At 33.0% G+C, this 26,743-nt stretch overlaps 1 protein-coding gene across 1 annotated transcript in view; it reads right to left on the bottom strand.

Moving 5' to 3' along the window:
* Positions 1-26,743, bottom strand: part of LOC136989473 (1-acyl-sn-glycerol-3-phosphate acyltransferase alpha-like) — a 37,382-nt gene that overhangs the window by 7,733 nt on the left and 2,906 nt on the right. The window contains exon 2 of the mRNA XM_067287628.1: positions 8,176-8,312. Coding sequence (XP_067143729.1) covers positions 8,176-8,312 — 137 coding nt within the window. The remainder of the gene's footprint in view (positions 1-8,175; positions 8,313-26,743) is intronic.

Raw genomic sequence — 26,743 nt, forward strand, 5'->3', positions numbered from 1 at the left:
ATTAGCGGAGAATAATCCGAAAAATAGAAAAAAAGCACGCAGAAGATTAACTAAATTTGAAATAAAATTATTTCGCAGGAAGCGGTCATTTCTAAATAATGAATTAATCACACTTAATTTTCTCTTTGTTAGCAATTTCTTTATGCTTTTGTTGAGGTTTGAGAGCTATGGGTTGTTGTTATAAAATAAGCGTTGCGAGCATCGCTGCTGAGCGATGTCTTCGAGAGCGTCGCCACACTCATTTTCTTAAAGAGCAGCGCACAGCGGTCTTAACTGATTGAGGTTAAATCTATAGAGAGGTTTCATGTCAACATCACGAGTGACGTCATGAGCATGCGCAATTGTCCAGCGCCATCTTTGTGACTGTTTGTGACTTGTTTACGTTTTGTGTGAGTTCGCGTGCGCTTTAACTGGAGTTTTGGTGTTGTTTTTTTTCGTCGCGAATATCACTATGGTGATTTGTTGTGTAATTGGGTGTAATGCTAGTTCACTCAAGAACAGAGGAACATAATTTTTTTAAAATTCCCGGCATTATTTGTCATCGAGGATCCCAAACCGAGGAGCTTTCACAACGAAGGTAAACTGCATGGCTCTCGAGAATTAACCGGAAAAATTTCGTTACGAATAAAGTAAATACCAATACAAGAGTTTGTCAGAAACATTTCATTTCAATATTTACGTTAATAAACACTAAGTTATATTTTAAAACCTAAAAGAGTTTACTGATTTGCTTATATTAATTTAGTTAGGTATAGTGCATTTATAAACGAATAACTAATGTAATTTCAGGCTTTAGCTAGTGCAAACTTATAAACGTTACACGTTAAAACTAAAAGCAAGTAGGCTTATTATATGCTAGTTTCAACTAGAAAATAAAGGTTACTTTTACTTTTATATCAGGAGAAACCCAGCCACTTGTTAAATAGTTATGGGCCTCTAAAGATTTATAAGCTTTCATTTGTGACAGGGTGTAGAAATTTGTTGTCAAAACCAAATAGTTTATAATGTCACCAAATTCTACTTTCGGCCACAACTCTCGATCTACGACGAAGTCTGATAAACTGGCTTCGTATGGATCGCCTTGAAATAACGAAATTTTCTCTTCGTACAGAGCCGCATCTCGTCCTGTTAGACCGCTAGAATAGCCCGCAAGAAAAGAATCTTTTTTAACTTAATCCATGATAATAGAACTGCAGTATTTTTGTACGTTTAAACTAAAAAACGACGTCGAATAACAGACCACGTGCAAGCTAAGCGAGCGAAAACTACCACAAAAATGGCGAATGGGCGGAGCAAACGTGTGTTTTATCACGTGACATGCGACTTGAAACCTCTCTATAGCGTTGCTATTCTCGCTGCAACAAAGATGGCTGCTTCCACGATGGAAAAGTTAATTTTTATATGATGTGACAGTAAAGTTATAAGGTTGCAATCACTATATTCTGTTTGTACTAATTTTTTTTAAAATACTCATTAGTAAAATAAAATCAGATTTGACAAAACCTGTAAATTTAAAATGTTTTATTATCTTTTGAAGTTCCGTCGGATGTTAAAATTTATTTTTAAAAAATTAAAAGAAAGAAAGACACAGTCGTTCCGGAAAAAAATTCTTCTAGACGATCACCATTTTTTATTTTTGTTCTAGAACAAACTTCTTAGATGACCAGACCTTCCTTTTTAGGCTACTTAGTCATCTAATGTTAAAACGTTCCTTAAAAACAAAATTAGTCCAATTAAAATTTTTAAAAATTCTTAAAAATTGGAAATGGGATCTTACGCCGTCTTCTGGTTTACATCCATATCCTTTCGGGAGTTCGGGTCTTATATCCACTCGAAAAAAGCGCTGGGAAATGTACATTTGTACCTCGGCCTCCCTCTGGCAACGATTTTTCATATTTAAGTTTTTGTTTTATTATTAATGTTTTATTATCTATTTTATGTTGCAGGAAGAAGCTGAATATACTAAATCATTAAAAAAAATTACCTCCCAAACGAAGTGAATTTCAAAAATGAATTACAGTACTTTTAAAATGTTTCGATCTAAACGATTTGTAAAATATTTCAAAAGCGGCAGAGATCCGCCATTTTAGAACTGCAGCGCTGCTCCGTCCGGTTGTTAAAAGACCTTCAGTAGCGATTGCTCCACAGTGCTGAATTTAACAAGCCATCAGTTATTCAGTTTACCTGTTGGGACGTTTGATGATTTTTCTGTTTTGTTTATAGAATACTGTATAAAGAAACAAGTAAATTATTCTAAAGTGTTGGTGTTGAGAAAAGCTGCGGGGGTTGCAAGAGGTTTTGCAATCGCCCGACACGTTTCTCTCTCAGACTAAATATCGAACTTTTGCCACTCCGTCACGCCCGAATAATTGCACATTTCTCAAATCTCTCACCAGCGGCATCATCTACAGGGTAGGAGCTTTAATTTGATATCCTGAACCGTACTTTTAGTCCCAGCCGTTTACTCAAACTTAGTCGAACAAACTGAAATCATCTTTCTTTCAATTAATATATAGAATTACACTATTACCACGTATCGTTGATTTGTATCAAAGATAAAAGGTTGCTGCCATTGTTTCATTATTTGGAAGGTAGAAGTATGATGCTTTTATTAAAATGTAACAAAACACAACAGTTTTTATACTTGATACTCTCAATAAAATTGTAAACAAAAACTTTAATGAAATTCAATAATCAAGAAATATTTTTAGAAGTAACTTTAAAGTTACTACTAAAGTTCATTTGGGTTAAATCGACCCGGATATTAGTTTGTAAAACACGATTTATTTGACAAGACACTTCAAAGGTTTCGAATTTTACGTACAGTACCATACTGCAGTTTCTCCCACGACAAATGCCGGAAATGTCCCCCGGAGGTCCCAAAATCTGGGGAGTGAGGTCCGGAGAACAAGTAGGCCAGATTCCGCGGAAACTTATGCGATTGGCAAAGAAGTCTTCCAAAAACCGGAACATATGGAAAGAGCGATAACGCAATCTATCGGAAAGTGGAAATGCAAGACGTGCGACTTACGGGTCTCGTAGGTAATGCCGTACGTATAACTTTAATGTCATTATGAATTTCTCAGTGCACAGTAACTTTTCGGACACCCTGTACATAGTAGGATGAAAGATGCAATTCTGTGCTATATTTAAGTCAATGACATTTACTTAAATCATTATTAAATAAATACATGAAACTGTGATAATGAAATATTTAAATTTAGGTACATTACAAAATTACCTGTACGGCTACACTAAAGTTATACAAAAATTAGTTTGTTTTCCTTAATACTTTCTGCCACAACTGCACTAAATAGAAATATGAATTACGAGAAAAGTCAGTCGTTCTCTCCAAACAAAAGACTAAAACAGGGGTGTCCAACCCGCGGACCAAAGCAAGTTCCAATGCGGCCCAATGAACGTGTAAACCGACAAATTTTTAAATTTTATTTTTATTTATTCATTTCAACGGTATAAACCCAAAAAGACCGTAAACCTTTATACATATTTTATTTTTGAGTGGAAAGGAAATGTTTTCAAATACTTGAAAATGTGTGAATGAGGAAAGAATACTAAATAAAGCTGGTGTTGTGGCTCAAAGGATTATAGACCCAAATTCGGAGAAATGGAAAGAAAGGCCAAAAGATAAAAAGTAGTGAGAAAAGTTAAATAGACCTTCTGTTATGCAAATATTGACCCTTAATTTTCCAACCTTCCTCACTTCTTTATCTTGTCTTTGCATTTGGGTCTATAATCCTGAGTTCCAACTCCAGCTTTATTTAGTATTCCTTCCAGCGTTGCAAAATTTGGCTACTTTGCGCCAAATTTGTCTACCCATTTTTTAGTTTGACGTATAAAATATCATTTGAGGCATTGGCTACTTTTGGGCTATATTTTATAAATATATTAGTCAAATAAAAATGCACTTTTAAAATGGTGTTTTGTCGTTTTTTTATTAATAAGAGACCCAAATACAGTAGAGCGTCGAAAATCGGAATCAACTGGGGACTGGGGGTGTTCAGATTAGTCATTTGATCCCATTACCGACTTTGTACGAAAAAATATATTAACCTGTCCGATGTTCAAATTTTTCTCCCTTGCGTGTCGCTTCGTGTTGAATTTTCGTCGATTTTAAGCCTAACGAAAATTTTTATAATAATAATCGAGGCTATCGTATCGTTAAAAATTATTTCTGCATTTTGTACAAACAAAATAAATATATTGAAGAATATAAAAACATGAAAATTATACTTTAGAAGTAAATCTAGTATCAATAACGTTCGATTCAGCACGACACAGTCCGACTGAAAATCGTTCCGATTACCGGCGTTCCGATTAACGACTCTCTACTGTAAAACAAATATTTGTGTTTTTCAAATAAATTTTTTTTTGTCTCCTTTATAAATGAATTTATCTATTTCTAAGTAAAAATTGAAAGTGTCTGTAGAAGTAATTTTTTTAAATATCCTTTTTCCTGATAAAGCTTTAATACTTATTACTATGATCTAGACATGTTAATCCTTAAATATACTTGTATATTTAAGGATTGGGCCACAAGTATATACAAGATACTTGTGGCCCAGAACTCCATGGCTTCTTTCAATGTGGTCCAGAGAAACACAAAGGTTGGACACCCCTGGACTAAAATACAATTTAGCCACCTCAGTATTCTCTAAATAATAATTTTCTGTTAATGTTACCTTAGGATCCAAGATGGCGACGGGGAAAATTTTTCCCTACGTTGGAGACTGCGACGGGGAAAAGATTTTTTCCCTAGAGTCGAGACGTCGACGACGTGGGGATTTTTTTTTTCCTTCTTTCGGTTTCTACCATGCGTTCGACGTGGCCGAGTTTCCTGTAACCTCGAAACGGAGACGGTAGTGTATATTTGCGACGGTAGAGGGAGCTTTTTCGTAACGTAGTGCGAGAGTTAAATCGACGGGAAATACGTAGGGGTGTTACGAACGAATATGCAAATGCATAATCTACGACGTGATTTCTGTTCCTTTCTAGGCAATTTTATGCAAATCGACTAGTTTCCAGTTGGAATCGTTTACTGCAGTGTTGCGACGAATTGCGTATTGAAATAATTGCTGTTTTTTTTCTCGTTACGATATTTCATTTTTTTTCCTCTCCACCTCCCCGCGTTTAGTTTATTGCCAATTGTTCGATAATTAGTAGTTTTGCCGATTTGAGTTTCAACGACGAATTTCGGTCGAGTTGCACCACCCGTGATTTCTACAAGTTAATGGAAGACGACTTTTTGGAGTTATGTTTGCCTCCCCGTATCGATAACGCATTGAAATTTGCTGTAAAATTAGGCATACAGCCGACCGAGTCCGTTTGCATTCCGTGCGATTCTAAATGCAAATTATTTTATCGGCGTAATAGAGAAAGCTGTTTCTTGCGATGTAGTAAGTGCGGAACGAAGCCTTTGAAGGAACATTTAAAAGTAAATTTGGCCACATTTCTTGGGGTTGCATTCTGTCGTTTATATGGCCAAGTAGTAATAAATCGAACGGAAGGAAACGCCAATCGACCAATAAAAGAGCAGCCGAATCGAAAAGAACAGGGAAGAAAAGAGCCGCACCAAGCGAAAAGAAAAGTATCGAGGCTGGCAAAACCGAAAAAAGAATGGATCGGAAAGGGGAAAAAAAAAAGAAGGAAGTAGGCAACCACCATCGAAAAGTGAGTAAAAAAATTCTTTTTTTTTTTTTTTTGGTTATTTCGGTTAACGTCCGCGGAGTCTGCAGAGAAATTCAAGATGGCGGCCGGAAACGCGGCCATCTTGAATCGAGGGAAAAATTTTCCCCGTCGCCATCTTGGATCCTAGGGTAACATTAACCTAATTTTCTATAACTGCTAACACTTCTTCCAGGTGGGGAACGTAACGTTTAAGCCACTCGACGATGCTGTAGGAAAGGTAGATTTAGCAGATTTTTCCACTGTCAAGTTATCCATCTGTATTAAAGCCAGTTGCCCCGACTACGTGCTTAAGGATTCGGGGAACTTAATAGGTTGGGTGGGCACGTGGCGAGTTGTCTCGTGGGCGACAGTGACACGTGAAACTTTGTTCGACTTCAGGAATGGAAAAATACACATTATACAGAGTGTTCGCCAAAACCAGCAATCCAATTCAGTTTACGCAGGGATCCAATAAGTGATTACAAGTTTTACTGTATTTGGCAAGAGAATTAAAAGTCTGTGTTACAAGTCGAAAGAACTTTACTTTCAAAAATATTGTAGTTTAATTTTAGATGTTACCGAGGACAAGGAAATTCAAAAGAATTTGAGGTTAATGTTACCTTAGGTAGCCAAGATGGCGGACCTTCCGGTAATCGCGATCCAGTTACTTAGTGACGTCGGTAATGGAGGAAGCTGCGAACTATCGCGATGTGTTATGCAAATTAATACTAACGACGCATTTCGTGTAGAGTTATCGGCGGAAAGTAAGTTGTGATAAGCGTTGATTTGAGTGTTTTTTGACTTTAGACGTAATTTTTTTGTTTAATATTAATTGATTAATTATGAGTGCTTTCGATATTTATTTCCAAGAATTTTGGGCAGCGTGCACCACCCATAATTTCTATCAAGTGCTCGCATCAGAATTTTCCGAATTAGATATTGACCCCAGAATCGATAAAGGTTTTAAATTTGCGGTCGGTCTAGGATTACAGCATATTGAGGAAGTGTGTAAGATTTGTTCGAATTCGTGCAAAATATTTTATCGACATGACCGAGATTCGTGTGTTACGCGGTGCAAAAAATGTCGAAGAAATAGTTCGGCATTCGGTGGAACCTTTAAAGGTAAATGTGAAAAAATATCATGGAGTAGAATATTATCTTTTATATGGCATCATATTGCATTGGAATGCTCTTCGACCACCTCGGGTATTGCTGTAGGTATTTCTAATAAGGCTGCTGTCGACTGGTCTAATCATATACGTTTTGTTATACTAGTAGCTTTGCACAATATGACATCGTTTAAAATTGGAGGTCCGAAGAAAACTGTCGAAATCGACGAGACTGTTATATGTAAACGAAAATAAGAAAAAGGCCGCAAACTAAAAAGTACGAAATGGTTGTAGGGGGATTATGTCGAGAAGACGAGCTGTTTTATCTGTCAAGTAAACGATCGTTCCGAAATCACGTTAAATTGGATTATATCGAAATGTGTTAATTCAGGAAGCTTGGTCTTAACTGACGAATGGAAAGGTTACAACAACATAGACGATTTAGAAGGCATCGAAATAGAGCACAGGACAGTTAATCACTCCGAGAATTTCGTTAACCCCAGATCCCATAATAACGTAAGTAATAACATTATTTTTTAAAATTATTTAAATATATTTTTTAATATTTCGAAATAGTATTTATTTTTAAAATATTCCGAAATTCTAAAATCGGGATTTAGTATTTAATAAATCGCGGAGCATATCATATGCATATTTGCTCCATCATAAATCGCAGTCAAGATGGCCGCCATCTTGACGTCACTAAGTAACCTGGATCGAGATTACCGGAAGGTCCGTCATCTTGGCTACCTAAGGTAACATTAACCGAATTGGATAAACAGAGTTTTAAAGTTCTATTAAGACTATTGTTTAGTTTGATTTATATGAAACAAATTATTATATATATATATATATATATATATAATTAATTTATAGAATTATTTGCAAAACTATTTGAATTACAAACATGTTATTAATTTTCTTTATAGTTATTTGCATAGGAACTTATTCAATTCCAGAAACGAATCTATTCAAAATTCCTAAACCTAGTTCATTCTTTAAATAAATATTTATGGAATATTCTTTGCATCAGCAGAAAAAGTGAATTAATTAAAAAGTTAAGCCACCATTCTCGAAAACTGGAGTACCAGCGAGACACTTTTAATATGAAAATTGTAGCCGTTCCATACAGACAAAGTGAAACTTATAAACACCTTTCCACCTTAGTAAAATTCAGCCAGTAGATTAAGCATAATCACGCTGTGGTAATGGCATTTTTGCCAGTCATTCTCGTAAATGACGAGAAGGAAATCAACCGATCAGTCAATTAATCATTTACAACCCGCGTAGAATTTTAGAAATATTTCAAAAAACCGTGGCGTATTTGTTTCCAAAATTATCAATTTTTAAATTTTCATTTTACGAAAATCAATAACCTTACCTATGACGTCCAGAGCACTCTGATGATTACACACGACCACTGCCGACTGGTCTTTTATGATCCTGTCTGGATTCTGAATTTCCCAGTGAAAGCTGAAGACCGGATTGATGAGATTATCTACCATCCAAGTAGCGTATCTGTTAAAAAAAAAAAGTCACGGTAAATTACTTTTACAAAAATCTCAAAAATTAAATCTCTTTTACGTGTAGGCAAATAGGTTAATTTTAATTGACCCGAATACAGTAATGCATCAACATTCCAACTGCTTAAATCTTCATAGTTGAAATACGCAGGGAGGCCCAAATTCAGTTATCCAGTGTAAAGTTTGGTTTATTTGGTTACGGCAACGCGACACGTGGGCGATCTGCCAAAGGGGATGCCTCCCGAGAAGACTTTCTATGAGACTGACCCCTATTTAGGTGTTAGAAACACAAAGAAATCCCGGAAAACACCACGTGGCCAGCCAGTTGGCTTGGCGAGAACCCACGACTACCAGTGTTCAGGGGTTTTATCCAGTCGGCCACTGGTGGTCGAATACTTTGTAATACTCCACGGTTATAATTTTCGTTAGTTTAATTTGCGGAAATGCACGGAATGCAAAAATTTACCGAATATAATTTTCATATATATATATATATATATATTATATACGAATATCGGTATCATTTTTGTGAAAAGTTTTTAAATAAAATGTCTCCACCACTGCCTAATGTCAAAAATGGATGCATATGATTAGTAGTGTTTCATTCAATTGAAAAATTATATTAACATAGTTGACAGAGAAAGCGAAACTCAATACGGAATGCAAAAATTTCGAGATTCTGGCACTAATCCAAATAATTCAAATTAAATATTAGAAATGACCGGTGCTCTCATTTATACTATTTATGTACTCGTTTATTTACATTCAACTAATTTGTATAGGGAACAGGATGCTCTTCAACACTTATCTATGATCTCGTTTATACCAAGATTGATGACTAATGCGTTGTCACATTCGTCTTCGACAGATTTGTTCTGATTACTTTGGTATCGGGCTAATAGCTTCGGTAATGACTATACCAATTTCTATAACTGTTTAACGTATCTACGTCGTCATAATATATAACTTAGATATTTTGTTTGTTTAGTTACAAAATTACTTTCAAAAAGTTTCCGGAGAAAAATCTTACAAGGTTTATAATCTACATTAACTTACTTCTAAATAATAGCAGTGAAAAGAAAACACTACATATCTGTAATCTATGTATCTTTATTTACTTTTGTACAAAATCTCCATTCTGATTGAAAATGTCCTTAAGAAACCCATTTAGATCATTTACAAACAACAACTTGAATGACTGCCTCTGAGTTTTTGTAACGTTGGTTTCACATATGCTCAGTGACGTAACGAACATAACTGGCGCCCGGGGCACGACACTTTATTGGCGCCCCCTCCAGAAACACATATAGTAATGTAATATATAGAATTTACTCGTAATAGTGATAGTGTGCGAAAGAAATGGCGTACCCAGGGATGTTGCCAATAAGAAAAAGGGTGATAGAGAGGGTGAGAGAAGTATAAGGGGAGGGAAAGGAGAGAACAGTAGAGCGATACGCAGGGACCAAATGGATGGGATCCTGAAAATAGAGTGTGATGCAAGCAGTGCAAATAAGCGTGTAGTAGACAGAGAAGAGTACGCTCTGAAAAGTAACAGTTGTACAGTAAAAAACAGATGTCCGCCCACTAAAAAACAGGATTGATAAGCGGGGGCAGATTGGAAGAGGACACAAAGGGGTTAGCCCTTATAATGTAAGCAGTAATAAGTCCGACAACTAGGTTATCGTTCTGCGTCCGTTGTAAAAGTTCATTAATGGAAGATGCTTACAGAAGTTTTTTAGTCCATGGAAGATCCGTGTTGAGGAGAGGAGGACACTGAAGTTGCAGGGCCAACGATGACCTTCCGCTTGCACCACGTTACGCAGATTTCCGCGGTAGGAGGTGTACTTAGGGCAGGTGAATAAAACGTGGAATGGATCCTCTTCTTCTACGATGTCACTCACTTACCGTTTCCTTTCTTGAGGAAACGATTAAGGTTCACCCGGAAGTTCCCGTGCACCGTCATAAGCTGAGTGATGGCATGGTTGATGTGGAAGAAGGATAAGTTAAGACGCTTGGGAGAAATTTGTACGTATGCTGGCCGGTGGTGCCCGTATCCCACTCTTTTTGCCAGATGGTAATGAGTAGTTCATGCAATTCTCTGCGAAGAGTAGAGAGAGGGATGGCCTCATAAGCATAGGAGTCAGCTATCTTGTGGGCATTCTTAGCCAGCCTGTTGGCCCTTTCGTTACCAGGATTCCCAGAGTGATCCTGAACCCAGTAGAAATTGATGTAGGCTGAGTTATTGATTTCATTAAGGAGGTTAAGACTTTTGTCAATGATGGGCAGTTTTTGGTTCCGATTCTATTATCTGATGGAGTGCCACATGACTGTCTGTAATGATGTTGACAGTTTTTCCCGAAAAGCAGGAGATATTTTGATTGATGTAATAGAAATAATAATAGAATGTAGTACTTACCTTAAAATATCTATAATATATTACGAATAGTTACTATTACCTTCATGCCGCGGGCGTCACTTGCAGAGGGGCGCCCGGGGCATGATAGACCCCCTTGTCCTCCCTCGCTATGCTACTGCATATACTTTTTTTTACAAAACTAGACAAGAAATAATTTATAAAGGGCCAAGTCTGGACTCTGGGAGATGAGTCCAAGGTTTCGATCATTTGTTAGTAATTGATTGAACTCAACAGACTTTTTAAGAATCTTTTGCATTCTTTTGCACTGCACAAGAATTAAATCTAGGGATTCAAACTGACTATGGTGTCATTTTTATAGTTGTCCTATGACGACTTGCTGTTACCAAAGCATTGAGTCTATCTTTGTTGATTTCACTAGAGGCAGTCCAAGACAATACTATGAGACCTATGTATGATGTCTGTTATACAAAGTTCTCTACATACATGTTTTATTTTTTAGTTAATATCAACTGGGGAAATTTTTTAACGAAAAATTCGCCCGCCAAATGCCGTCAAGGTAATGTGATGTTGCCCGTCATTTTCTTGCGTCACAATTGATGTGAGTGATGTTCAAATCGCAGAGTACGACGAAAGTTGTTGGTACAAGGCACATATTGGATGTTCTTCTGTTGCCAATGATTTTTTCATAAGGTGATGTTGGTCATTACTTTTCACACAATCTTGGACTTAAAAATTAGAAATTTTTAAAAAAGCAATCACATATCTAGTCAGAGAGTTTATCATCTTTTATGCAAGGTTAATAAGCAGGCTCATTACTGATTTTCTGGTACATCTTTTAATCCAAATAGAATCACAAGAGGACACAGTGACTGCTAGACTGAATGGCTACAGATGGCATTAGGTGTGGCACACATTCGTTCGGGTTGTCTACATTGTAATATATTGATCACCTCTCTAGTATGATTTTTTGCTTATTTATATTTAACCAATAGCTATGATTTTTAAGAAAGATGTAAACTGTAAACAATGATGAACTAGCCATTGTGATAATTCAGATGAATTAATTAATGCACCTTTAACATGGGTAAACTAACAGAAAATAAGTCCACTCTAATAACCTTAAATAGCTTCGCAACTATATTTATCCACAAACGTTTTCGGTCCCTTAGGACCTTCTTCAGGTGGGATATAAGCAGAGAGTGTCCCTACGAACTGAACTCCCGTAACGGATACATTCCAACCCCCACTCCAGATGTGTACTATAAACAAACATCGCTGCGCATGCACCACCTTAAGTATTTAGAGGCGCTGGAGACCTTTAAAGCTGATTGCCAGGGCCTCTCTATCAACTTTAAAGACGAAATACAACTTTCGAAGGCGTGGCAAGCGATGTACGACCCGGCGTTATAATCGCGCATGCGCAGCGATGTTTGTTTATAGTACACATCTGGAGTGGGGGTTGGAATGTATCCGTTACGGGAGTTCAGTTCGTAGGGACACTCTCTGCTTATATCCCACCTGAAGAAGGTCCTAAGGGACCGAAAACGTTTGTGGATAAATATAGTTGCGAAGCTATTTAAGGTTATTAGAGTGGACTTATTTGCTCTTGCTTCGTTTTCTTACGATGGATTTTAACAGAAAATACTAACATTTTTGACACAGTTAATGAACCTCCTCTGGCATGGACCCAGTGAAAAGTGGAATCATTCTACTTTCCATTTTTGAATGTCCATGCCTAGAAATGGTCTGGTAACTGTGTCTAAAACATAGGATTCTTTCAGCTTCACCCATTCAGCTGAAATGTCACACTAATCTGCATCCTCCCTCACTGTATTCATAGCAAGGCCTATCAGTCATAACAATAACAAACTAAAAAATTTATTGCTTCATCTTTGCAAAACTAAATGCAGTGAGGCTTTGGAACTAAGAATGCCAGAAAAATCAGTGGTCAACCTTTCTTTTAGCTGAACAACTTCAAATTAAAAAAATTGCCACAAATATCTTAAAAATTAAGAAAAATAAAAATACACATTTTGGCTATTGTTTTCAGTTTTTTTATTTCATAAACCATATTTTCCTCAAAACAATATCAATAACTGTGCATTAAAATGCTATAATAATAATAATGAGTAAAATTTTTACTAAGTCTGACCCCTCTCAACAAATGTAACAAATAACCCACCTCCATCTCTCCATTCCCTCAGTTTTTAACAACCAAAATTTAATAGCATCAATGCCCCTTAAGTTACCATGCCAAATTTTGTTTCTTAATCTTTACTCCAACCTGAGATATTAAATGAATTAGACTCCAACATAATCCTAGGAATTTCCCTCCTTTTTTAACTTTTTTTTTGGTTTCAGGAGTCCTTAAATGTTGATATTTTAAAAAAACTCATAGTATTGTAATTGTATTAGATTTGATCCTTTCCAGTGTTGTTATACATAACAGCTGGTAACAAAAAGTAAAAAAAAAACATTTACTAAACAGAACAGATTGTAATTATTTGTAACAACATTTTTATTGATTGATATCATCAGAAATGATTTATACACACACACATTCAAACACTACAAAATTTATAATATTTGATACTTTTAAAATTTTTTTAAACAATTTCTATTTTTAGAAATAGTATCAACTAATATCATTTAGATACAATTAATGTATTTCCCGTCATCTCAAATATTATGCGCACAACCTACAAAGGCATTAAAAACTGTTTTGTGATAAAACTATTTATACTTTTGCTTATTCCAGAACAAAAACTAATCAAATTGAAAGGAAAATTAAATATTTTACACGAATTTTATCAAAAAACATAAATATTTAAAATTTGAAACAATGCTAAATAAATAAAACAGGAGTTTTATAGACAGACATATTAATCAATTATTTATTAACTATGCTGTAGATCTGTTAAGCACTTAAAAATTATATTTAATTAATATTTAATTTAATTTATATTACATACTTTTATATTTTTTTTGTCAAATTGAAATCATTTTTATATAAATCATGACTAAGTTAATCTGGATATCACATTTATACAAAAATTACAAAAGTTTCAATGTAAAATTAATAAAATCTATATCAAAGTCATTTATCAAAAAACTAATTGATTAATTTCTTCAATTTGATTAAATTATAACAACCAAAATTCTTCATTACTGTAGTCAACATGGATTAACAGCACGACAAAATAAAATCTTGTGCATTTTTTGACCATAAATCATCTATCTTCGGAGTTATCTTTGCTTGTGACTTATTCTTTAATTGTAATATTAATTGTAATATTCAAAATAATCCAAAATATTAAGCATTAATTTTCAACATCTTCCAAAAGTCCTAAAGCTGAAATATTTCTTATACCCAGGTGTGACATTAAAAAATTTGATTCCATGCTCCTGTAATCCTGCTACTCACATGTCATAACCAGAAGCAGCTCAAAGGGGGGAAAATGTGTCATTATTTTGATCAGAAGGGATGCCAGGGTTGCCAGATTGCCTAGGAAGAAAGGTAATCCAAAGCAAACTCCTCTGTCATAGCAACACATTAACTAGCTTTAATGATTAATTTCTACTGAGCAACTCTACAAACATCAATGGCTCACCAGTTTCAGTGTATAGATCCATTACTATAGATCAATGTAGTATAACATGTAGCATTTTAGTATAAATCTAAGATTTCTTTAGCTATTTTTTTATATATACATAATATATATTTGTAGAAAACTCATCTTTTATTAATAAACTTTTATATAATATAAATGATAATTTTCTTTATAAACTGATAATTAAAATAGATTAATATAAATAAATGTTTCAAGCAAAGTCACATGGCAAATGCTACCCCCCATTTAACAAGCGACTACCCCTTCTTCTCAACTTTCAAGAGTCACATCCATTCTAAATAATTCTGCATTGCCTCAAATTCTCCAGGCGATAAACAGCGAGATCCAAAGACCGGTTAAGTGTATTGAGACGAATTATTAAACAGCCATTAAATGTAAAAATAACTTTGACATTTGTTACTACCTTTAGATAATTTACAGTCTACATACAAGGAAATATCCATTTAAAAATAGAAAAAAATCAATAGGGAATTAATAATGATTAGAGGCGTAAATATTATTGCATATACTGTATTTATATTTTAACATCAAATAGCCTATAAACCGTCTTGTCACTGTCTGCGGTAATCTAATGAAGACATATGAAGGCTGCTAACAAGTTAAATCATAGATATTAATGATGTAGACTACCACTTTAAGTATAAGGAATTATGGTAAGTAGAGTAATCATCATAGATCAGTCTCTAAAAACAGTAATAAATATTAACAAAGTTTAATTCTTTAATTAAATTTAAATCCAACTTCTTAATACTTAATAATTATAAAAAAATTAATTTTTATTTGTATTAGTATTGTTATATTTGTGAAGTTGGATTTTAATCCAGTTTCATTACATAAAAATTGAAGAATTGATAAAAACTAAGAAATGTTAAGTTTTATAAAACATTTCAATAACCAGATTTGTGTTTCTTTAAGAAAATCATATACAATAAAATACTAAATACAAAAATTTCATTTTGAGCGATTTTCCAGAGAGAGAATGCCACAAAACATTCACTTCTTTTGTCTCCAAATTATACTAATTTAATCATAATAATATGTTAATTTATTTCTCTTAATACACTTAAGAATTGTACAGTCTGTTACAAAAGTATAGGAACGCCACAGATTTTGTGTTTTTTCAAAATTTATTTTGAAAGTATTACTGGAAATATTATTAATTACTTTTTATTATTATTTTGATTATTTTATCAGGTTTTTTACATTTTGTAAAGTAGCATAAATTTTTTGTTTTTCACAAATAATCATTTTTTGATGTGTTACAAAAGTATAGGTACACTTTCTAAAATTACATAAAAATAATTTTTAAATATATTTTAAACACTTTTAATATTTGCTATTACCCCCTTTGGCTACAATCACTTGAAAAATTCTGTTAGGCATGCAGTTTATTAATTTTTTTTTTAATTGTTCATCCTTAATTTCATCTCATGCATCCATTATTGCAATTTTCAATTGATTTACAGATTCATATTGTTTCATATTTTGATAAACAATGGCTGCTAACATCCCCTATAAATTTTCAATGGGATTTAAATCTGGACTATGTGAAGGCCAGTCAATTACATCAATATTTTCTTTTTTAAATTAATTTTTAGTTGACATTGAGGCATGAATGAGAGCATTATCTTGTTGAAACTTCCATTTATGACCTCAAATTAATGCACCAATTGTAATCATATTATTATACAATAATTCTTGACACCTTTCTGAGTTTATATTTTTGTCAACAAATACTAAATTAGTTTTACCTCCCCATCCAAAACCATCCCAAATCATTAAAGACCCATCCCCTTGTTGCCGGCTTATTTTAACTCTGCTTTCTCTTCTTAAATCATGCCAATAATATGAAAACCCATCAAGGCAATCTAAATTAAACTTCTTCTCATCACTAAACATTATTTGTTGCCATTCTTCAGTCCATCCCATCTTGTCTTTATCCCAGTTTAAACACATTGATTTGTTAAAGGTGGTTTCAACTTCATTTTTTAAATATTTTACATTGTCATTGTTTTTTAAAATTCTCCAAACAGTTGCATGAGATAGATCTACTGGTAATTCAGCAGCAGTTTGCCTTGTTTACATGTTTTTATTAGTTATAAGCTTCAAAACTTCTCTCATTCTTGAATGTTAAACATTTAGGCTCTCCTGACTTCCTTTTTTACCTGTAATTTTCACTTTGTTGCAAAACGTTTAGAATAGCATTCGTATGACAGATCTAGTTACAGCTGGAGCAATTTGCCTCAGACTTGCCTGAACCACTCAAGTAATAAATTTTACATATTTCTTGCTCATGAAGTACAGTTCCACGAGGTATTGTTGAAAATGTTTATATAACATTAAATAAAACATTCAAAAAAGCCACCAGAACAATTAAAAATGATGTCATCTAACGTAGTGGTAATATTTTTAATTATTATTATGATAAATTAATTTTTAAGAGACTTTTAAGTGGTGTACCTATACTTTTATAACACATCAAAAAATGAATAATTGTCAAAAAAAAATTTATGCTGCTGCTTTATGAAATGTAAAAGAACCTGATAAAATAATTAAAATAATAATAATAATAATAATTAATAATATTTCAAGTAATAATTTCAAAATAAATTTTGAAAAAACACAAAATTTATGGTGTTCCTATACTTTTGTAACAGACTGTGTGTAGAAATGTTTTAAATTACATAGCAGAAGGAATCGCTAGACACAAGGTGTGTGGCTTGCAGCATTATTAAACTAAAAACATTTTACAGAAGATTATGAACAAATAATCTGTTTAAAGAGATTTTGGTAATATTTTTGATAAATTATTTCAAAATAAGCACAAGAAACAAGTAAACAATATTATATGACTTTAATGTTAGAACAGAAAAAGTAAACAGTGTTAAAACCCTCTTAATAACAAGTGGCATAGCGAACATAACTGGTGCCTGGGGCACGACACTTTATTGGCGCCCCCCTCCCTTCTCCAGAAACACATATAGTTTCTCTTGGAGACCATTTGGGCGCCACTCGCAAAGGGGCGCCCGGGGCATGATACATCCCCTTGCACCCCCTCGCCACGCCACTGTTAATAATGCAAGTATTTTCAAGGATACAGAATCATTGTTATCAGGCTAATGAACATCTGAAAATTGGAACAGAATTCATCTATGTGCAAAATTATAACATTTAAACATTTTCATAGAATTCAAGGCACACAAGTGCAAGAAAAGGAACAAAATTGAAAGTTGAAACAATAAGCATAACGTAACTGGCAAAATATTTTTAATTGCATGAGCCAATGGTACATGATCATGTGGGTCAGCTACAGTCACATGGATTTCTGTCTGAGAAGCTTAAATATCCTCTTCGTGCTCTGCTAAGCAACTCGCTAGCATTCTGGCAGTGGTGCTGATGTACAGTACCATGTATTTTCTCCCATTGTTGGGGTTGATAGCAGAACAGCACAAACCTCAGATTTTTCAAGAAGTGTGGGCTTGTTCCTATCATTATAGATAGAGTGCCTCTGTAAAGTGTGATGTGGGGAGATGAACAAAAGGAAGCCATGATTTTTGAAAGTTTCTAGAGGAGACAAAGGAATGGCATTGGTGGCTGCGCCAAGATCATTTCTTTTTTAGAATATAACATAGTGTGGGAGAACATCAAATTTTTAACTGTGGTAAGCACATATGGAAACTTGGCTGGTGAATACCTTGTGCCTATGCAATATACCCATACTTCATCTTCCAAGCTTATGGATCTCACTTTTTAAGCTTCTCAGCCAGGAATCTATGCAATTGTAGCTGATCCACATGATCATGTACCATGGGCTCAAGTTCACACAATTAAAAATATTTTGCCAGTTCTCTTGCAAGAAACAGAAGAGTCACTCAAATTGTGATTTGTTCCTTTTGCACTTGTGAGCTTCAAATTCCATTAAAATATTTAAATGTTAAAAATTTTACACTCCACATAGAAGACTTCTGTTCCAATTTCAAGATGTTTGTTAGTCTAATAACAACAATTTTGTATGGTTGAAAGTACTTGTGTCATTTAAAGGATTTTAATGTCCTTATATTGCAACATCTAGTATAGAGTTTAACTTAGTACTTGTCAATTATTTGACCTCATATATGCAAACAAATTAAGGAAGCTCCTCAAAAATATTCAGCTCAAAATGCTTTTCTTAGAGTTGAAATTAGAAATTTACTAGGAGGAAAAGCAGTTTGAATCAAATTAACTCATCATATTATATCAGGAACATTACTCTCTTTTCACAGACTATAACATGGAAGTTTGATGATAAACTTCAGGATTCAGCTTTCACTTCCAGATTTTGTCAAGTAAAATAAATTAATGTAAAGATAAATTTTAATTTAAATTTATCATTATTTGGATAGAAAGTTTATACATGTATAAATTTAAATCTGTAACTCAGATTTCTATCAATATACAAATGAATTAATCAAGGTACCTTTAACAATGGGTGAGGTTTAAATAACATTAATCTTTTTGATCTGATTAATAAGCCATCTTTAGCCTGGACAGTTGAATGTCAAAAGGAAGGAAGATGCAATGGATGACGACAGAGTAAACAGTCACAGTTCACCTTTCTGATTGTTTACTCTATTGGGGTCTATCCTGTCTTCCCTCTAAAACTGGCAATCCACTTTCGACTGTTCATACATAAAGATGGCTCATTAACTGGGCTGAAAACATTAGCATTATTTAAACTTCATCCACTGTTTTAAAGATGCATTGATTAGTTCAATTGAGTAATCAATATTTCATCTTTATATAATAGGACTTGCCAAACCTTAAGACATGAATCAGATATTGCCTATCAGAAATATGAGAGCTGCATTCTGTATCAAAACTATATTTTCTATAATTGGTTGAAAGTCACTCCCATGACTCTCAACCAATTATAGTGTGTCTCAGACTTCTGAAGCAGCTCGGAGATGTGTGCTACAAGGTCCTTGTCACTTTCAATGGAGGTGTTGTACAGTATACCAGTCATTAGATGCAACTTAAATTAAATCTATTTCACACCTTTAATGTGTCCAGCATACTGTTAAATTTTCATAAAAACGTTTTTGATCACTTATGCTGGACATAACAGTATGCTGGACACATTAAAGGTGTGAAATAGATTTAATTTCGGATTTAGTTCCAGTAAGCATTTCTTATTATACATTAGATGCAACCTCAGAAGAAGTAACCAAGACATGTTAAGTCAGGCAATATTGCAGGCCAATGAATGGGACAGTATTCTGAAAGAACATATGAGCAATCTCATGGCTGAATAATGCCATCTACCCCACACGAAGAAGGCATTTCCGACCTAGCATTGCTATTCCAATTTGTTTTTGTGCAACCTATCCCTCCCAGAAGTTTGTACATGCTTAGCTGAATCACCCTGTATATACAGGAATCCAGTTGCCAATTTTTGGGGGTCAATTTCTCTGCTTCCCAAATGCCTACAGTAAGTTTGAATATCACATTAGAAAGATACTTGTTTCCTTAGGTAGTGTGCAAAATTTCATGTTTTCCTATATAGAGGTTGCCAAAATATAGGCAATTGAAAAGTGCAAAACTTGCCAAAAGAACTGTAGTTTCTTCTTCGTCCAGCAACTGCAGATGTTCCACAGAAAAAAACTACTTGTTCTAGAAAGCTCAAATCTTAAACCTAAGCCTTCCTCATTATCAGTGAAGAGCTGGCAAAACTTAAGGTCAATAAGTCAATGTTAACAGGGGATTTCCCCATAAAAGTAAAATAGCTCTATCACTTAATTTTATATAAGGATAAAATTGCATGGAAATGAATGATTTTTATTCAAAATGTTTCCCAGAATAATAAAAGCTCACATTTATGAGAATTAAAACTTTTATAACAATTTTATTAATGGTGTATTAAAAGCGTTCAGCTGGCAGCAGTCATGTCACTGAGTGTTGACCAAACTGTACAGTAACAACCTCCTCTTAGGTCTTGATGTAATAATACAATCATTAACAAAAAACAATTGATATCCAAACAAAAACATCTGAGATATAAGGGAACTGCAGTAAGGGTTTAGAAGAGCCAAACGCAGCTCACAAGCCACAGTTTAGCCACCACGGTTATATAAGGATGAATTAATTGCCCAAATAATTGCTTTATAAATTTATTCTAATCTTATATTTAATATTAATATATATATATTGTTCTGCTCCATACTTAAAATTTATATATACAGTATATAAATTTTAAGTATGGAGCTAGGGATTGCAATCCAGCAGTGTTTTGAATCCAGCTGGATTTTTGCTGGATTGAAATCGATCCAGCGCAGATCCAGCGGGTGGATGTATTTTTGCTGCAATAAAGTGTTATCTGTCTATCTATCCTGCAATTTATGTCTATCTATCCATTTTTTAAAAATACTTAAGAAGCTTTTATTATTTAGACTGGTCACTATAAATCAGTAAAACTTTTTACACATTTAGGTAGTAAACTTAACTTTGGTTCGGTTTAACATTTGAGATAGAGATAATTAACTTTAAATGTTTAGTTAGATTATAATTATAATGTAATCTTTAAGTTAAATAATAGGAAAGGTAATTCTACTGATTAATTTATATTAATATATTATAATAATGTAAAGACGGATAATCAGTAGCTAAGTGACTATCAGTCTTACCAGTTTTCATATATAGGCTCTACATATTAGTCTGTAGTTATTTATAAGTATATAAAACTATGTACTGGAAGTAGAATAGGTTAAATAAACTACACCTTTAGCAATCCAGCAAAATTTAATAAAATAATAACGTTTTCAATCGTTTTTAACGATCTTCCTCGGTTACAAAAAAAATAGAACATTAAATATAGAACATAAAATGTGTTCGGAATAAATATAAAAATTAATGGAAACGCCCAAACAGACAAAATATAGATAAATAAACAAAATAAATAGCGGAAAAATATATACAGGGTGTTTTTTTTTAAACTGACTGTACTCAGAAATGTCTGTAGAGCAATCTAACAGCCGGACTGTCGCCAAATTTGGGAGAGTGACTAAGGATGACATGGAAAAGAGATTCCGCGAAGAAAAAAAGTACTACCTAAATTCGCCGGTAGAGGTGGATTTGGCACTGTTGTAGCAAAACAGCTACCAGCACTTCACTGAAGAAAGGGTCATCAGTCGCTTTTTTCCACTTGCATGGCCGCCTCGCTCCCCGGATCTAACCCCATGTTACTTTTTCCTGTGGGGTTATTTAAAGTCCAAGGTCTATCTTGGTAGTGTCCCAAACTTGATGACTTTGAAGGACAACATTTCTCCAACTGTGATGAACATTCCTGCGGACATGTTACGTTCGGCCATAGAGAACGTAACATGGATGTGTTCAGGATGCAATGAGTTGTCCAGCAGGACGGTGATCACATTGAAGAAGGGAGAAGGTTATTTGCTGATTAATTAAACTTTCGTTATTACACTGAAACCGCTGTCCGATTATTCATTCATTCGTGTGTTTGTTAATTGCAGCTGGATTTCATGCAGATTCTTAGCTGTTTTGCTACAACAGCGCCAAATCCACCCCTACCAGCAAATTTGGGTACTACTTTTTTATTCGTGGAATCTCTTTCCCATGTCGTCCTTAGTCACTCTCCCAAATTTGGCGACAGTCCGGCTGTTAGATTGCTCTACAGATGTCTCTGAGTAACGTCAGTTTAAAAAAAAAAAACACCCTGTATATAAGATCCAACGAAACCAGCATTGTCCATTAATAACAGCATCTCTATGGTTTATACAACCAGTTGTCATGTGCGCCTTGCAGATTTCCAATCTCTAAAGATGTTTAACCGTTTGCCTATTCGTCGTCGTTTTTATAATTGCCGCTTGATCCCATTGGACGTTAACATCCTTCTGTCTTGCGTATGATGCTAGCGCAGTGTTGTCAAGGTTCTTACTGATTGTATATTTGTGCTCTTGAGCCTTTGTTTTAAACTGTGCATCGTTGCACCCACATAAACAAGCTTAGAATTGAAATGTTGGTTGTGTAAAGGCACCGAATATATACCCGTTGTTGAATTCTGATCCTTTTTCTTTTTATCGTTTCTTAAAAGTTTGAAAACAGTAGAATTACGTCGGTATACAATACGAAAATTATCAGACCTGGCAGTACATCTATGTATCTTGTTTTAAAAAAATGGGATGTAATTAAGCACTATTATTTTTATATTTATTCCAAACACATTTTATGTTCTATAGTTAATGTTGTATTTTTTTGTAACTGAGGAAGATCGTTAAAAGCGAATACGTTATTATTTTATTAAATTTTGCTGGATTGATTAAGGTATAGTTTATTTATAAGTAATTTAATTATTAGTGTTAGTAAAGTAGTGAGTAAGTAATTAGTAGCAGTCTAGTAGTTAGTAAAGCGGCAACGCGACGATGTAGACTTTTGCGCAGTTATTTAGAAAGTTAATTGAGTATTTGCGGATCCGCAGCGCTGGATCCAGCAGGCCGAAGAATGCGCTGGATCCAGCTGGATTGCTGGATGAGGGATCCAGCAATTGCAATCCCTATATGGAGCAGAACAATTATATCCAAAAGTTAGAAATCCAACTGTTGATCTCATTTGGATTACAATTGGAACAAGAGATTGGATATCATTTAACAAATACATGCATTCAAAATCAGATTTAAATAATTCCTAAGCAATTTGCCCAATAGCAAAATATTTTAGCAATTTTCATATTTTAAAGACATTTAATTTTCCTTGAAAAATTACATTCTACAATATTTTGTTTTTAGTAATAAATGGAAAATATGTTTTAGAATGCAGCATTCTATGTCTGCCTTAGAATTAATGAATTTAAAATGAAATATTCATCAAAACTACAGCTACCTCTGGCAATAAAAATTTGTTTTATTGGCACTCCTATAGATTACTTTATTACGAGCTTCTCTTTCCACATTTTTTTTTTCCCCAATTGAAGGGCTCTTACATTTATATGCAAAATCAATATGGCAGTATGGAAAGAGAATTTTTTTCCTCGGAGATTAATTTCACTTATCAAAGGAACGTTTTCGTGATAAAAATATCTACGATGGTGATTCAGTCATACAAACAGTGGCAATATTAAAATTACATTAATGAGTTGTTAATGAGAGATTTTTTGTTCATTCAAACTATTACAATGTGAGAAATATGCCAAAAATTAATTTCTCATTGAAAATTATGATAATTTTGGACTGAAAATTGGTCGTTTAGAAAGATTATTACATTTACACAAATTTTTTTTAATGGTATATTCCTTGCTATCACAGCTACTCAGAAGGCAGACAGAGTTGTGTTATGAGTCATAACACAACTCTCTGGGATCTCATGTAGGTTATTAAGTTACAACCCAGATGTGATCCCATAGAATACTAAAGAAGAAATGAAAACTATTACTAAAAGCAAACAAACTTTGGATTAAAATGTTAGAATTTTTTGCATTTATTACATCCACCTCAAAATAGATATTTATGCATGATTTAAAACAAAAATTTTAATTATACAATAAGTAACTTTCAAATGAAATGAATTCAGAATCAAAATTCGTCTAGTTTCAATATAAATGTATTCCTTGCTCAACATGGAATTTGATTAATGTGTGAAATTAATTGTAATTCTTTTTTATATGCAGCAAAAGTTTTAATTAACATGGCTTTAACAGCTGTCTTTACTTAACTTAGATATGTTTTTCTCAGCAAATAAGGTGTTAGTGAATTTGCCATTTTCTTTTATTAAAATAAAAATATTTATTTACTGAAAATTTGTTCTAGCGGGTCATGATTTTTCGGTCGAATACTGAGATACCACTGTATTTGATTACCATGATTTTGATATACACTGTGTCATCAAACTATTAATTAACTGCGTTAATCAAGGGATACCTATAATAGTACAATTTGACACAACATACACTTTATGGATTTTCTACTAAACAAATTATTCTAAACTAACCGACACTGTACATTGTTTTGTTATATTGTTTTATACATCTTTATTCCTGTGTAGTACAGAAAAGTATTGTTCAAGTAATAAACTTTATTTCTAAGAATTTCTTTTTGTATCACTTTTATTCTTAATGAAACATAGCTATTCATGAGAGAGATTACGAGATATTAAATTAAATATGTCTTCTTTCAACACAACTAAAACAAAGTTTGCTAATTTGAATAATAAAGTTAAGAACTACTCTTATATATATTCTTTCTATACTGTACAAAACTAATGTATAAAACCATAATAAAATATAGCAAGGTTACTTGCAGTTGTTTTGGTTATCCCAAAACTCCAATAGTATACTTGAGTTTATAATAAATGGCAATAATTATGACACATTCATGCATATATCCATGGTAGCTAGACTGTAGCTTTCCCAGACCATTACTGCAGCTTATGTATATTACATAACCGTGATAATTATAGTATTTTAACTGTATGTAATAGGCAAATTATTAAAATGGCATTTTATATCAGAAGATAGGCAATACATGGCTTTTATTGTGATAAAAGCCATGTATATTTCCATTTGGCCACTCCAACATAAAATCTGCAGAAAATTGCTAGAACAAAAAATAAAACTTTCACATAGCCTGCAACACCATACATCCATGCCTAAAGGAGAAGCTGTTTCTCCATAAGCATGCTAATTGTAATTTAAAATCAGCACATCCTCATTGCACTCCCATTCAAATTTTACTTAAAACATGGATAATCTACAAGTTATTTGCATAAAAATAATTTTAAAATGCTTGAAAACACTAAAACTTTTGTTTTTAAAACTCCATTAAAGCAATTTTTTCTTCTGATTTTTAAATTTGTAGAGCCTTCAATGAATTCTCTGAAAAATCTAGAAGAATCTATCAAAAAGTTATATTTGTTAGCCTAGGTAAGCATTCATTCAAGAAGATAGCACAATCATTTGAGATAATAAAAATAATAATAATAATATTAATAATTCTTATTATTTCAGCTATATAATTTTCCTAATGTCTGTATTGATAATTTTGCAGAAATTCAATTTGATGCAAAGGAAAAATTAATTACTTCCATATTATAACTGCAAATGTAAGTAACCGTATTTAAAATTTCATATCAAACAGCAATAATTAAATGTTTAAAAAATTCTACAACAAACATATTTACCTAATTTTCCTCCTGAACATACACAAAATCAAATTATATACCATAACTAAATATACAATAAATGAGATAAAATAATGCAATAAATTAACAAAATTTGTCAGTTTTAATTGAGTTAATAAAAATTTTGAATTTTTGGCAATTATTTAACCTCAAATTAGTAAATTTAGCATGTTTGTACTAAATTCATTTAATCAATATTCAGCACAATTTCCATAAAATAATCAATAGAAACAAAACACGAGCCATGGAAATTAAGTATCCTCTCTTCCCCATAAACACATTAATTCTCCTGCAATTACTGACAAAGAGAAATGATAAATACAGATAAATTATTTTACACCAGTGATTTAATATATTTATCATCAAAAATAAAAGTATTAACCAAAATCCCATTAATTCTATTATAAAAAAAATTCTTTCTAAACAATCTTTCTTTCTTTTAAAAATGTCAATCAATAGATCTTATCCAAGAAGTAATTTTATCAATCAAATTCAATCAATTGATGGATACGTCATTACTCGAAGAACGTAATCTATTTAAATGCAGCTGTTTATCAATTGAACAAATGATCGAATTTACTGTTATTCTTAAGAAATAATTTTAATAAATTTATTTTTATATGTTAAGAAAAAAAAAAGGGTCAAACTATTTTGATAATTCTACTTTAAATATGTCAGATATCCAGTGGTGACTTCTTAAAACCATTTAACTCTACTTCATAATATTTTGTATACTCAATTTATAAATATATCTTCCTTTATTTATTAAGTGAAGAATAATTTCAATATCTAATCCTTATGATATTCCTAGACAACAATCACTTCCTCTAAATTCATGAAAATATGTAAAATATAGAAAAAAGAAAAGTGTACAAAAATCCTACCACTCCCTGACATTGCCTCAATTGTTTAGTAGGTTACAATGGCCCTAACTGAAGGTAAACACTAAAAAAGTTAGGAGGTTATCATATATTTATGTGATATGATGTAACATTATTCAATATATTTGATAATAAAGTTGCAAAATAAGTTCATTCAGATTTTGACGTAGTTTATTATGAGTGTTATCTGATAATGATGTTTACGATATAAAGGTCAAATTGTAGTTGGTAGCAATGTTATTTGTATACAGAATTATGCAGTTCTTAATCAGGAAAGAAACATTGTTTTTACTACATTGAACACACTTATTACATAACTCAACAGTTATAAAATGTTTGTGTGTTTAGTTTTCACTCTCTTGAACATTTATTT

Source organism: Centruroides vittatus, unplaced genomic scaffold, assembly GCF_030686945.1.
Source record: "Centruroides vittatus isolate TY-2023 unplaced genomic scaffold, ASM3068694v2 scaffold_576, whole genome shotgun sequence".
Lineage (NCBI taxonomy): Eukaryota > Metazoa > Arthropoda > Arachnida > Scorpiones > Buthidae > Centruroides > Centruroides vittatus.